The 13,605-nt window shown below is 33.2% G+C and overlaps 1 protein-coding gene across 2 annotated transcripts; it reads right to left on the bottom strand.

Moving 5' to 3' along the window:
* Nucleotides 1-5,771: 5,771 nt before the first annotated feature.
* On the bottom strand, nt 5,772-12,710 carry LOC133190827 (PRKCA-binding protein-like). 2 transcript variants are annotated; one of them, XM_061326511.1, is made up of 10 exons: nt 12,605-12,710; nt 11,474-11,714; nt 11,002-11,068; nt 10,780-10,869; nt 10,530-10,646; nt 9,797-9,930; nt 9,431-9,523; nt 8,896-8,996; nt 8,302-8,396; nt 5,772-6,687 (listed from the first exon to the last, which is right to left on the bottom strand). In XM_061326511.1, exons 1-10 carry the CDS (start codon nt 12,649-12,651, stop codon nt 6,443-6,445), a joined length of 1,230 nt encoding a protein of 409 aa, XP_061182495.1. In that variant the 5' UTR covers nt 12,652-12,710; the 3' UTR covers nt 5,772-6,442. The 2 variants fall into 2 exon arrangements, with proteins under 2 accessions (XP_061182495.1, XP_061182494.1); XM_061326510.1 differs by lacking the exon at nt 12,605-12,710 and adding an exon at nt 12,082-12,250.
* Nucleotides 12,711-13,605: the final 895 nt, after the last annotated feature.

The raw sequence follows: 13,605 nt of genomic DNA, 5'->3' as shown, positions 1-13,605 counted from the left end.
TGTTTACATCCAGACATCTTGTGGCTGTCCATAACACCTAGAAATCTTGTGGCTGTCCTTTATACCCAGGCATTTTGTGGCTGTCCTTTACATCCAGACATCTTGTGGCTGTCCTTTACACCCAGACATCTCGTGGCTGTCCTTTACATATATTCACCCGGTGACTGTCTTGCATCCAGTCACCTTGTGGCTGTCCTTTAATTCCAGTCTCCTTATGGCTGTCCTCTACCTCCAGTCTCCTTGTGGCTGTCCTTTACACCCAGACCTTTACATCCAGTAATCACGTGGCTGTCCTTTATATCCTGTCATCTTGTGGCTGTCCTTCACATCGAGACATCATGTGCCATGGCTGTCCTTTACATCCGTTCATCTTGCGGTTAACCTTTACATCCAGTCATTTCTTGGTTGTCCTTTGCAATCAGTCATTCCCCCAATGAAGTGTTTAAATCTGTTGCGTGAATAATATTCTGTCATTACAGATAAAACGACTCAATGAATGATATGAGTACTTTGGGACCCCCCCCCCCCACTTGTTCCGTACCTCAGAGGTCTAACTTTTTTTTCTATAATACATTCATAAAGTATTACAATTGAAAAATTCTAAATACAATGTTTATCCTTAATCTAACCTTTTATAAAAAAAATTCACACTCTGATAAAGACAACTTAACTACATGTTCCAGCTATAATATTGTATGCAATTTCCTATATTTTTTTATACAGAGATTTTTTTCTCATGAGTTTACAATAATCTAAAGATTAACATGACCTCTCAGCCCTCTTAAGGTAATCAAGCAAATTCAAAGAATTGTGGTCACCCGCCTTCGGTGTCATAGTGGTTAGGATGCAATTTTCTATGGCGTATTGTAACTGTTTTGTTTGTGTATCCTGTTTTGTCGTTGCATCGTACAAAATGACATAAATTATTGAATTAAGGTATTCAATGTATAACGACCATATTTTGTATCTAATAAATGAATGGTCCTATATTTGTAATTATGGTATCATTTTGATGGTGGTGTGAAATAAAAATACTCCAAGAAATTTAAAAAAATTTTATTACTGTCGAATTAATTGCACCTTGAATTTTACATTGAAGTCTATGGGCAATGCATGAGTTATTAGAATATTGTAAAAAGTATTTTGAATTTCATAAAAAGCTTTTGGGGAAAATATGCATACACTCTCTCATTATTAAAATATGAAATAAAATTAATCATTTACCACAGATATTTTGACGAAATTAAAATTTTCTTCTTTGCATCAAGGGCAGATAACTCTTTAAAAACTTTAAAAGTGCAGAATGACCAGCTTCTTATATGTTATCAGTCATGTGAATTTGGTTCATTTCACTTTCATCGTTATCTAGCAATGCAATTTTATCTAGTTTAAAATGATTCAAAATTCTTCAAAATCCCTTCATTATACATTGAATACCTTAATAATACTTATGGCAAAAATATAGTTTCTCAAAACTGCATCAAACTTCAATATCGAGGTCATGAGGTCAAATATCATACTAGAAACTGCCTTGTCACAAGTAATGCAAATGTGAAAATAAAAAAATGAAAGCCTTGTCTCCTCTGGAACAAAGAACGAGGGCGCTTTTGATTGGCATTCGGCAGGAATCTGGGCGCACTTGAAAAATGAAAAATTTATTGATCTGTCACACGAAATTTTAGCATTCTTTTGAACATTTGGGTTCCTGTGAAATCGGAAAGGGAAATATTTTCCCGAAATTTATTTTGATTTGCTAAAAAATAATCTGAAAATAGGCTAGATGATTCATTTGGTACAAAATGTCACATTTTTAAACACGTTTTTCTAAAAATTTGCTATCTCTGGGTCATCTCTCCATGATTTTCAAATGTTATTTGTTTGCATTCTAATTCAAAGAAACAAAAAATCATTTGTAAAAAATGGAGAGAAGACCCAGAGACCATAAAAAATGAACTTTTCCCCCAAAGAATTCCAATGTGTAAATGCGGTGCTTCATTGTCGTTTTAAAAGCCAAGTTGAATGTGTAGCGATGATAGCTCAGTAATATGCGTTACCCGTCCAGTGCAATGGAGACGAAAATTTTTGGTTCGATCCTCACATGGAGCGTTAATATTTTTTTAATGCAAGTAATCAATTCTTTTGTCAGTTTAATTTGTTTGTACCGATTTATTTTAAAATGGATAAATTCTGGTTCTATTGCACCGAGAGCGAAAGCAATTCTTCCAACCTACTAATGCTTTAATATACACATGTACTTGTAATTGCATTTAACTATACCCTTATTATCTTGTAGGTGTTTATTATTTATATGAAACATTACTATGTTAAAGTTTGATTATTAAGATAAGCGGACCTAAATATTACAATTTGACATGTTATTTCAAATCAAATATAACATTTTCCTATGTGCGTAGCTATATATGTAAAGCCTGTCCAGCTGTGGTCAGCCGACCAAATCGTGGACATTTAAACTATAAATGTTTCGTACACATGATTCCTGCAGATCACACGCCAAACACGCCCATCTTCTTGATGGTCAAAGTTAAAATCTTTAATATGAAGGTCAAATTCGAGGTCGATGTCATGAAGTCAAAAATGATATATCTTTCTGAAAGGTGTTTCCATATGTAATGTACACGTAAAAAGATGAAAGCCTTGTCTTCTCTCATTCAAAAAATATTACCAATGTAAAATTAATTTAAAAAAAAATTATGTGAAACTTCAAGGTCACGAGGTCAAAAACCAGAGTACATTGGAAAAGGTCTCCAAATAGGTTAAGCACATGTCAAATGTAAATACCCTATATCTGCTCTCAATCAAAAGTTATCAGCAATGTTAATTTTTTTTAAATTAAGTCAAACCTCAAGGCCAAGGTCTTGGGTTAACTATCATAGTAAATTAGCAGTGCTTGTCATAGGTAATGCACGTGTCAAATATGAATGGTCTTCGCTCCTTCAAAAGTTAGCAGCAATGATAAAATGTTTGAAAGTAAGGTCAAACTTCAAAGTCATGGGTCGAATATCATAGCACACTCGGAAACTTTTTGACACAGGTAAAACATTTGTCAAACATGAACACTCTATCATCTCTCATTCAAAAGTAAATACCAGTGTTATTTTTTTCTAATTAAGTCAAGGTCACGGGGTCATATATCATATCACATTCGGAATCTTTTTGACACAGGTAATGCACTTGTCAAATATAAACTTTCATCTCTCATTCAAAAGTTATCACCAATGTAAAAAAAAAAATGAAAAATACTTCAAACTTTATAAAGTCAAGGTCAAGGGGTCAAAAACATGGACGTTTGGAAACGTTTGTCATATGTAATGCGCATGTCAAATATGAAAGTCCTGTATTTTCTCATTCAGAAGTTATAACTATGGTTAAAATTCTTGAAAAGTTTGCCAAGGTCACGGGGTCAGAAATCATAGTATGTTTGGAAAGGTCTTGTCACAGGTTATGTACATGAGAAATATGAAAGCTCCGTCTTTTTCTCATTCAAAAGTAATGACCAAGGTTTAATTTTTTTTGGAAAAGTAGTCAAACCTCAAGGTCAAGGGGTCAAAAATCATAGTATGTTTGGAAACATCTTGTCACAGGAATATACATGTGAAATATGAAAACCCTGTCCTTTCTCCTTCAAAAGCTTTGACCAATGTAAAAGTTTATTAACATTTTGAAAAAGTAGGTCAAACTTCAAGGTCACATGGTTAAAAATCGGTCGTCTCACAGGTATGTACATTTGAAAAATGAAAGGCCTATCTATTTTCATTCAAAAATTATGACCACAGCTACAGTTTATTTAGATTTTTGGAAAGTATGTCAAATTTCGAGGTCACAGGGTCAAAAATCATAGTATGCTTAGAAAGGTCTTGTCACAAGTAGTGTACATGTGAAATATGAAAGCCCTGTCCTTTCTTATTCAAAAGATATGACCAAGGTAAAAGTTTATTACAATTTTGGAAAAGTAGGTCAAACTTCAAGGTCACGTGGTCAAAAATCATAGTATGTTTGGAAACGTCTTGTCACAGGTTGAAATATGAAAGCCCTATATCTTTTCTCATTTAAAAGTTATGACCAAGGTTAAGGTTCATAAACCCTCTGCTCACTCATATGTGAAATGTTGCTTGATCCTTAATGATTTTCCAAAAGAAATGTATTTTTTAAGTAAAATACAAACAATTGTAGAATAGCTTGCGGGGCAAAATTGGACAAAAAAGACACTTCAACTTGGCAAATCTATAAAGGAATAATAGACATTTATGTCATTAAGAGTTATCTCTCTTATCAGAGTATCAATGAACCTTAATCAAAGCACAAGGTTAAGGGGAAAATTCATCGTACGTTCGAAAGGTCTGTCAAAGGTAATATACATGTGAAATATGAAACCCTTATCTTTTCCCATTCAAAGGATATGACCAAGGTAAAAGTTTATTACAATTTTGGAAAAGTAGGTCAAACTTCAAGGTCACGTGGTCAAAAATCATAATATGCTTGGAAGTGTCTTGTCACAGGTATGCACAAGTGAAATATGAAAGCCCTATCTTTTCTCATTCAAAAGTAATGACCAAATTTAAAATTTATTGAATTTTTTGAAAAGTAGTTCAAACTTCACAGGTAATGTACATGTGAAGTATTGAAGTTTTACCTAATTTTAAAAACTTTTAACTTGTTCATAACATTCTAATGAGAAGAAAGAGGGCTTTCATATTTTACGTGTACATTACCTGTGACCTTACCAAGACCTTTTTAAATAAACTATGATTTTTGACCCCTTGACCTTGAAGTTTGATCTAATTTTCAAAAACATAACATTGTTTATAGTTTTTGAATAGGAAAAGTTAGGGCATTCATATTAGATGTGCATTACTTGTGACAAGACGTTTCCTAACATGGTATGATATTTGACTCCATGACCTTGACATTGAAGTTTGAACTTAATTTCAAAATTTTAGCATTGGTGATAATTTTTGAATGAGAGAAGATAGGGCATTCATATTTGACCAAGTGCATTACCAGTGATGTTAATGTGCTATAATATTTGACCCAGTGACCTTGACCTTCAAGTTTGACGTGATTTTCGAAAATTTTGTCTTTGCTGATAATCTTTGAGGGAGAGAAGACATTCATAATTGACATGTGCTTTACCTGTGATGTTTCCTAATGTACTATGATTTTTAACCCCATGACCTTGATTTTGAAGTTTGATCCAACTTTTAAAAATTTCAATATTACTGATAACTTTTGCATGAGAGAAGATAGGGAACTTGGGTACATTTGTATTACAATATGCCATAAATGTGTCCTAACCTCTAAGACACCGAAAGTGGGGGACCACAATTCCTTGAATTTGCTTATTAAATCAACTTTTCCATTAAAGCAAATGCTACTCATGTGAATGTTCTGAATCCAGGCCTCTGGATTGTACAACAAACTTGAATTTAAATCTATATAATAAATAGAACTTCCTAAACAAAAACTGATGCTCAAAATTTACAATTAACAGCACAATGGTGATGCATAATGCTAATATAATTATTTTGGACTGTTTGACTTCTATACCATTTCAGACAATATAGATTTCTACATTAGATGTTTCATGATTCTGGAGACAGGTACAATGCACTGAAAATTTATATCAATGTTAAGGCTTCTGATAGAGTACTTGATATAAATGTGCTTTTACTTGCCATTTCATCAATTTACTATACCCAATGGCATCCCTGAAGTAAATACCCAGTATGTACCTAAAATTCAAAAGCACCATGTCAAAGTCTTTTTCCTTTATTCCACAACAAATTCTATAAATAACAACATTAAATAATAAACAAAATCTGTATCATCTGAAAGAAAAATTGGATTTCTTCAACAAAAAGAGAGATTCAAAATATAGTACACAAGTAAAAACATTTTAAAAAACACAACAATTAATGATAAGAGATTTAAAAATAATGTAGAAAATATATCATCACATTTATTGGGAATGCCTTTGGAATGATCAGATCAAATGTTTTCTCTCAAGAAAGTTTAAAGGTAACAATAATATTGGAAATGTTGCGGACCTAACATGTGAAAATGATCATGCATAAGTTTTTCAATGAGCAAAAAAGCTTGTTACAATGATGGAGAGAGATCCTTGATACATGTTGTATACAGTAGATCACGGACAATTTTCCCTGTTATTGTTTCACTGACAGCTTTGACGTGGAAAATATTTTGCATTTTAATTGCCATTAAATGATAAGTTTGTAACAGATCAAAAATACAAATGCTTTTGCTGTAGTTGACTGTTCTTGCCATGCACAGGTGAATTTTCTACTCTTCAATGGAATATTGCAAAAAAAGGAACTTGTATCAAAACAAATTTGTCCTTTCTCAGTCCATCCTGTTATAATCTATTTGTTTCTGGCTTCATTTTCTATGACCTCTTCCTTTTGTTTCAGTCTGTACTTATTAGGTCCCCTGTTTGACCCTCACTTGGTTCTGTCACCTCCTCACCTTCTTCCTCTTCCTCGTCATCTTCGCCATCATTAAACTGACTACTGGTATCATAGGTAAAGGTGCCCCGCGACAGATCCACTTCAATTGGAAACACTACTGCCTCCTTCATCACTGTATGGCAGTCATTGTGGTATTTAGCCATGGCAGACACAAACCTTTGTAACTGGAACACAATATCTTGCACTGAAAGCAGAAAAGTACATATATTACATTTCAACCACAACAACTACTGAATGCTTGGATCACACAAATTTCTTTGGCTACAGAGAGTACCTTGGGATGAATTAGATTAATCTACTTGGGAAGAAAGACAACTCTTTTAACACCTTTTTTTATCCCAAAAATTTTTGCTCATAATTTGTTCAATTTTGATCATAAACTATTGAAAAAAAATATGAGAATTTCACATTGGCTTTATGAAGATTGGTTGATTTTATGTTGTTTTATGTCCCGTTCGAGAATTTTTCACTCATATAGAGATGTCACCATACACCGTTGAAGGGCTTCAAATTTAGACCTTTACTAGGCACTCAGGGCCACTGAGCAGTTACGGTTCTTTATCATGCCAACACCTATGTGTGGGGCCTCGTTTTTAAGGTCCAAAGGACCCGCAACTTTCACTTCGAAGCACCGAGCGCCTGGCGAAGGAACAGTTGCTACCTACTTTTTATCGACTTACGTAAGTCGCGGCCGTGATTTGAACACATGGCCTTCCGATCACGGAACAAGCACTCTATCTACTGAGCTAAAATGACGGTGGCTTTATGAAGACAACAAAGTCAAAAGATGAAATATAAAATTGTTCAAATGGTCGCAAGCTATGTTTCACCTTGTTCAATTAAAAGATGTTACTACATAGTTGTCATCCCTAAACCAGCATCTACTGCATATTAAACATAGAGCTCAGACAGACAATTTATAGCTCAGATATTCTTAATCTCGTAAGTAGCAAATTTTCTTTCAGGATTTTACGGCATGTTTTACTCCTGTAATACAACATTTATACTATCAATTTATTCTATATCTTACATATTGATTTAATAATTAATGTACCATAGGCCGCCATGTTTTATATTGTTTTAACTATGGGTTATCTACACCATAACCCATGAGCGGAGGCTTCATAACCTATAGGTGGGACCTTGAATTGCATAGAATTTAATCAATTAAATTTTATTTAAAATCTTTGATAACATTCCATGTAAATATACATTGTCGTTATCGTAAAACTTTTCAAATCGATCGTCCGAATGGTTCAACTGCTGTTTAACATTCTCGGGTGTAACCAGCTCCTTGGTCAAATTAAAATCCGTTTGAGTAAGAGATAAATCCCCAATACCATCAAACATGTTTACTTCGTCTATCAACTGGCCTATCTGTGAGAGAGTTTGATCATCGATAGAATTGTCCCATTCAAAATTTTGCGACAATTCAAGAAAATCGAGATCCATGCTCATTGCGTTGTGTTTGCCCATTTTTGCTTTTTGATTGCAAGTGCACAAAATGTGCGATAAAATGTAATATATATGTACAGTGTATAGCCCGTGCCATTATAATTATGTCAGGTGACAAACCACATTAGGAAATTTATTTGCAACTAATACATCATCTCTCTGCCATATTAGGAAATCTGAGAGTGCTATGGTACATGTGACTTACCGTATAAGTTTTTTATTGGTTTTCTCTAGATACCCTATAGAGAGGTTAAAAGGTCACTCAAAGGCTGAGCCTTCTCGTGACCTTTTAACTCTCTATAGGGTATCTAGAATAAAAACTTATATGTTAACTACTACTTACCATGTTTTTGATCTAGCAGTTCAATCTTCACTAAAACATCAGATCTCATCTTGGCAAATCGGACCCTAGCATCTTGTCTACATCTCAGGACTAGTCTGAAACAAAATAAAAATGTCGTGTATAAAATTAAGAACTTTTTAGTTTATAACTGTATGCATGTATTAGGGAATCGCATACACCAAACATTTACTGAGAAAAACAAATGCATGAGCAGACTTCCTTTCCAGAAATGTTCCAAACTCCATATATATGCTCAAAAAACGATTGTTTGATGAGCAAAGTACATTCATGTATATGGCATTTTACAAAGTAGCATATTAACAACATTACTACATGTATCACAGTTTTGACTGATAACTACATGTACTTTCATGCTTAAGTATCAGGAGTTATGTGGATACATGTATGTGCTAATTATACTGTTATTCTTACTCCTCCTTCTTTACACAGATTCCCTTATTCTGCAGATAAAGTGCAGTATCAATACTCTGACCAATACTCTATTGCTTTGTCTTTTGTTTACAGTATTTGCTCTGCATTTGTTATCTGCATGTAACCAAGTAGGTTTATGTAAAGAGTTCCCCAGATACAGACCTGTACTCATAGTTTCCGGTTTCTACTCGATAAAGGGGTTCCTGAAGGGCAGCGTAGCTGTATTCCTCATCGTCCATCTCCTTCACTTTCAGACAGTATGCCTAAATAAACCACCAAAAAACAGTCAAATTTAATGACCAAATGCACATATATATATATATATATATATATATATATATATATATATATATATATATATATATATATATATATATATATATATATATATATTTACAAGTTTTGAAAAATCTAAGGCCACTCAATTATTTCATGAATGTTTGTCATCCCTAAGCAAACATTACTCTTAAAATTATCCTTTTGATTAGTTACAATGTGCATAGCAATTACTAAACTGCTGATTTTCATAATGCAAGGGATGGACAACCTTAAAAAGCCCTACAATCTTTATTTTTTTTTAATAAATGAGAAAAAAAGTTTTATTTTGATTCATTAGAATTCATTTTTGATATAGAAGGGATTTCTCCACAAAATATTATCATTATCAAAGAGAACCAAAGAATAAAAAGAAAATTACCAAATATTCAAACTTGACATCTAGATATTTTTTAATAGTAAGTCTTGTGTCTGGAACTGCCTTGTTCAGGTATGTGTTAAGATCACTGATCATCTGCAAAAGGGTAAGAATGTTCAAAGCAAGTTTAAAGAATGTCCCAATGTATTAAATCTAAAATGCAATCAGGGACAATTTTTCATCATAGTGTATTTTTCTGTAAAGCTTATACATTTCAAATATCTATATGCATGTCATATCTTGGCTCTGAATAAATGTATATTTTTAAAATGCAATTAATTTCAAAATAGGTAAAATACTGGGAATTTCTAACTGAATATTTCACTTAAATGCAAAGAGAAGAAAACAGAGTTTATAATAGGAACTTACAGGTTTGACTTTCTTCAACATTTTTATTGCAAATCTCTCCATATTTCTGTGTGCTTCTCCAAACCTTGTGAAAGCTTCACTGGCTGCTGGCTGTGGTTCCCTCACACCTATAGACCCAAAGACCTCTCCAAATGCTGCAAAACAATGTAAAATTCATGCACTGTACACGACTTCAAGATAACCATAGAAAGAACAGGATTTTTGTGATGGCTAAAATCAGTCCCTCATTTGACATAAAAATCAAAGTTGTTATTTTGTGATCTAGAACCTAAATTCACACTTTGACAAAAGTAAGTATTCTTTTGATATGCAGCGAACACATGCCCCACAGTAAGGGAACAGACAAGTTGAAATTTCATTTTCATTTTTAAAGATCATTCATTGGTATATCCTCTGCAATGGAAAACATGGAACACTGGTGAATGTACTTTTGAATCTGTATAGGAGACATTTTCTGATACTACTCCATTAAAAAATGTCAAATTGAGAATCATATATAGCTTGAAACCTTCGTTTCCTGAACCAAATATATTTTAATATTGATGGTAATACATAAATGAAATTTAAATTCAGAAATTGAATAAATATGTGACTTTTGGGGCCTTTTTCTGGCACAAAACCATACTATATGTTAGATTTTTGTCATTGAAGTATTTCATGGAGTTTCTTTTCAGTCATAAGATCTGACAAACTCAAACAGTTAGAAATGAAAACTAACATAGCAATTGCATACCTTTATGTGATTGAGAGAGCTCAAAGGTAGCTTTCAGGAGTTTTTTGGTGTGGTCTATCAACCCCTTGTATGTGTCTGCAACTTTCTCCAGTTCTTCAAGTTTCTTAACCAAACCATCTGAAACATAAAAAACACAATACATGCATGTTTTTGTGATGTATATTTGTGTGACAAGTTAACATATAAACTTTAAATTAATAAGATTGAAGTTGATCTTTCAGGAATAAATCCAAGGAGAAAGAAAACATACCATTGCACAAAATAGCTCTGCTAAGCCCCAAAGCATCTGCTGTGTTGGAGCTCATATTCTCCACAACTCTATGTTTTACCTTCTTCAACACTGAAATCACAAAATCAATAGTTTATTTTTTTTTTTAATTTAAAGCAGAATGTCACATGCACCATATGTTAAAACAATGGTTTATTTACAATGCATTATTATTAGAAAATTCTGGGGAAAAAAAATACTTACCAATATCTAGAGATTTGCCTTGTTTGGGATCAGCATGTAGCTTGTTATAAGTTATGGACACTTCACCCTGTAAGCATAAAATCAGTATCATGTAAATAAAAAAAAGTAACTTAGCTCACAGTACATGTATCATACAAGGTACCAAAGTCATAATATCAAGCAAAACATTAAGTATATAAGTGCATGCAGCTGCCATACACACATTGGAGCCAGTCACAAATATAATTATTAGTGACAATTCAAAAAAGCAAATAATGCCAGCTGACTATGATAATGTGATATTGATTGGTATTACAAGCACAACACAATTACATACTTCAGACAAGAATAGCGACTTGATCAAGAAAACAAACACACTACAACAAGTTTGGTGGTGTTGCTAAATTGTACCAAAAGTGCCAAAATATGAATCTTTGTTTAAAAAAAATTACAAATACAATAATTAAAAATTATAATAAAAATGACCACTCACTTTAATAGATTGTATCATTTTGGCCACTTCAACTTTGGTACGACCTTTGGCTGTCTGTCCATTGACTGCCACAATCTCATCCCCAGAAGCTAAGGTTCCATCCTTGGCAGCAGGAGTGTTATCAAAGATCTGCACCACATATAGACAGGGACAGAGAGGTGCCCCTCCTCCAATACTGATACCTATCAAGTTCTGGGAGTCCTTCTGTAGTGTGACCACTCCAGAGGTCACTGTCATACCCCTAAAAATTAAATGTCATTTTAGTGAAGCATATACCTTATGCAGAGCTTCTTCTGTGTGCATATCACGAACATGTCAAATAAAATTAATTATATTTACTTCTGTCATTTATATACTGAAATTTGTTTAATGCAAAAAAATATGATAGCAATACACAATGAATTATATAATTTCAAAGGAAAAAAATTAAGGAAAAATATCTGCACTGCAATAAATAAAAACCACCCTTTGCTCCTAAAAACCTCTCAGCCATGCACTTTTCATTCAAAAAGTTAAATCTTGAAAAGGGAAAATCATGCTTATAGAACATTAGTCTTCCGCAAATAATTTGAAACATAAATGCAAAACAACTTAGAACTTTAGTATACATTTTATCCTCTGGCAAATATTCAAAATAACCATCTTCTTCAGGGTCATACTCATCCATATCAAAAGTTGGAACCAGTGTATATTCATATTCATGAATGTATTCATCCATTTCAACTTATATTAGATATTCAATTTTCCATGATTTTTACAGGGTTTCTTCAAACTGCAATATCAAATAATATTGATGCATAAATATGCCACGTCACAGCAATATACACTCTTTGCATGTGACACGCACGGCTAGTTTAGAGGGACATTTATCACGTGACTACAATTCGAACAGGATACTTCCTTGCAAACAGCCTTAACAGGCAAAATCTTATTGAATTTTTGCATAAAACCTATATGTAGTTTTGTCTAATTTCAAACTACCCAGTAAGACAAAAAGTGCATATCTTAAAACATAGACTATGCTTAAAATAATGTGTTTGAAAGTGGGAAACAGCTGGTACGGTGAAGTTTAAATTTCATGGTGTGAATTATTTGCTTAAATTCAAGTGCAGATCCAAAAATAAATCATACAATTTATCCTCTTCCAGTTCAAATTCCTGACTTCCATCATAATACATTTTTCTTCCCCGAATAAACAAGATCAGTACTTAAAGACGACTAAACCTGAGCGTATCAGCTTTTTTAACCGGAAGTTGTCATTTTGTCAATATATTCAACGCATGTGCAAGAGGGACTGGTATACTGAGAAACCGGTAAATCTAGTCCTCCCGACTCCCGACTGTCCCGGATTTTGGTGATTTCTTTTTTATCGATGCATAGAAATTCTTCAAACTTTTCAGGTACCTTTTCTAAGTTTAAATGAATTCATTAATACATAAAAACCTTTATAAATTTACTTATTTAATACTGGATCAGCAGTATCACCTGCCAAAAAGCGGTAAATCTAGTATTCTGTTATAAATGCGAAAACCAAAGACGGACATCGATGTTTTCGTAGAATTGCGATTGAATACAACAAATTGAAGTATAGATTTTTTTTAAAAATAAGAGGAAAACCTGATTTACATGCCAGTTAATTTGCATGCACAAAAAACCCACATTTTCCGGGGGGGGGGGTTCTTGTTGAACTCTTTGCCGCAACATGTTTGTGTTCCCAGGCTCTACGACGTGGACGTGGTTCTACCTCAGAGCCCCCCCCCCCCTCCTTTTTTTTAATTTAATTTTTTTTTCTTCTTTTTTCTTTCAAACGTGAATTAACTTTTCATTTATTTATTTTAAGTTTTTCCTTTCTTTTTTTTTAAATTATAGTTAATTATAACTATCGTAGACACAAACATGTGGCAAAGAGTTCAACAAGAAAAAAAAACCCCGTAAATTTCAAACTCCATACAGTGTCAATTCTCCGGGACTACTTTCCCTACGAACAATGATATGGAGTTGTAGCTTAACGTAATACTGTGCTGTCTGGAGCTTGTACTAGATTTACCGCTTTTTGGCAGGTGATACTGCTGATTCAGTATTAAATACGTAAATTTGTTAAGGTTTTCATGTATTAATGAATTCATTTAAAC

Source organism: Saccostrea echinata, unplaced genomic scaffold (assembly GCF_033153115.1).
Source record: "Saccostrea echinata isolate AGI-Se365-2 ecotype Australia unplaced genomic scaffold, CSIRO_AGI_Sech_v1 ptg000022l, whole genome shotgun sequence".
Classification (NCBI taxonomy): Eukaryota; Metazoa; Mollusca; class Bivalvia; order Ostreida; family Ostreidae; genus Saccostrea; species Saccostrea echinata.
This window is presented reverse-complemented; position numbering and strand designations above follow the sequence as displayed.

Bases quoted from the DNA above. Each gene is read 5' to 3' on its own strand.
- LOC133190827 (XM_061326510.1), bottom strand. From the start codon at position 12,191: ATGGATGAATACATTCATGAATATGAATATACACTGGTTCCAACTTTT. The intron at 11,069-11,473 runs GTGAGTGGTCAT...TTATGCTTACAG, and splicing joins AAATGATACAATCTATTAAA to GGTGAAGTGTCCATAACTTA. The intron at 10,870-11,001 runs GTAAGTATTTTT...TTGTGATTTCAG, and splicing joins AGGCAAATCTCTAGATATTG to TGTTGAAGAAGGTAAAACAT.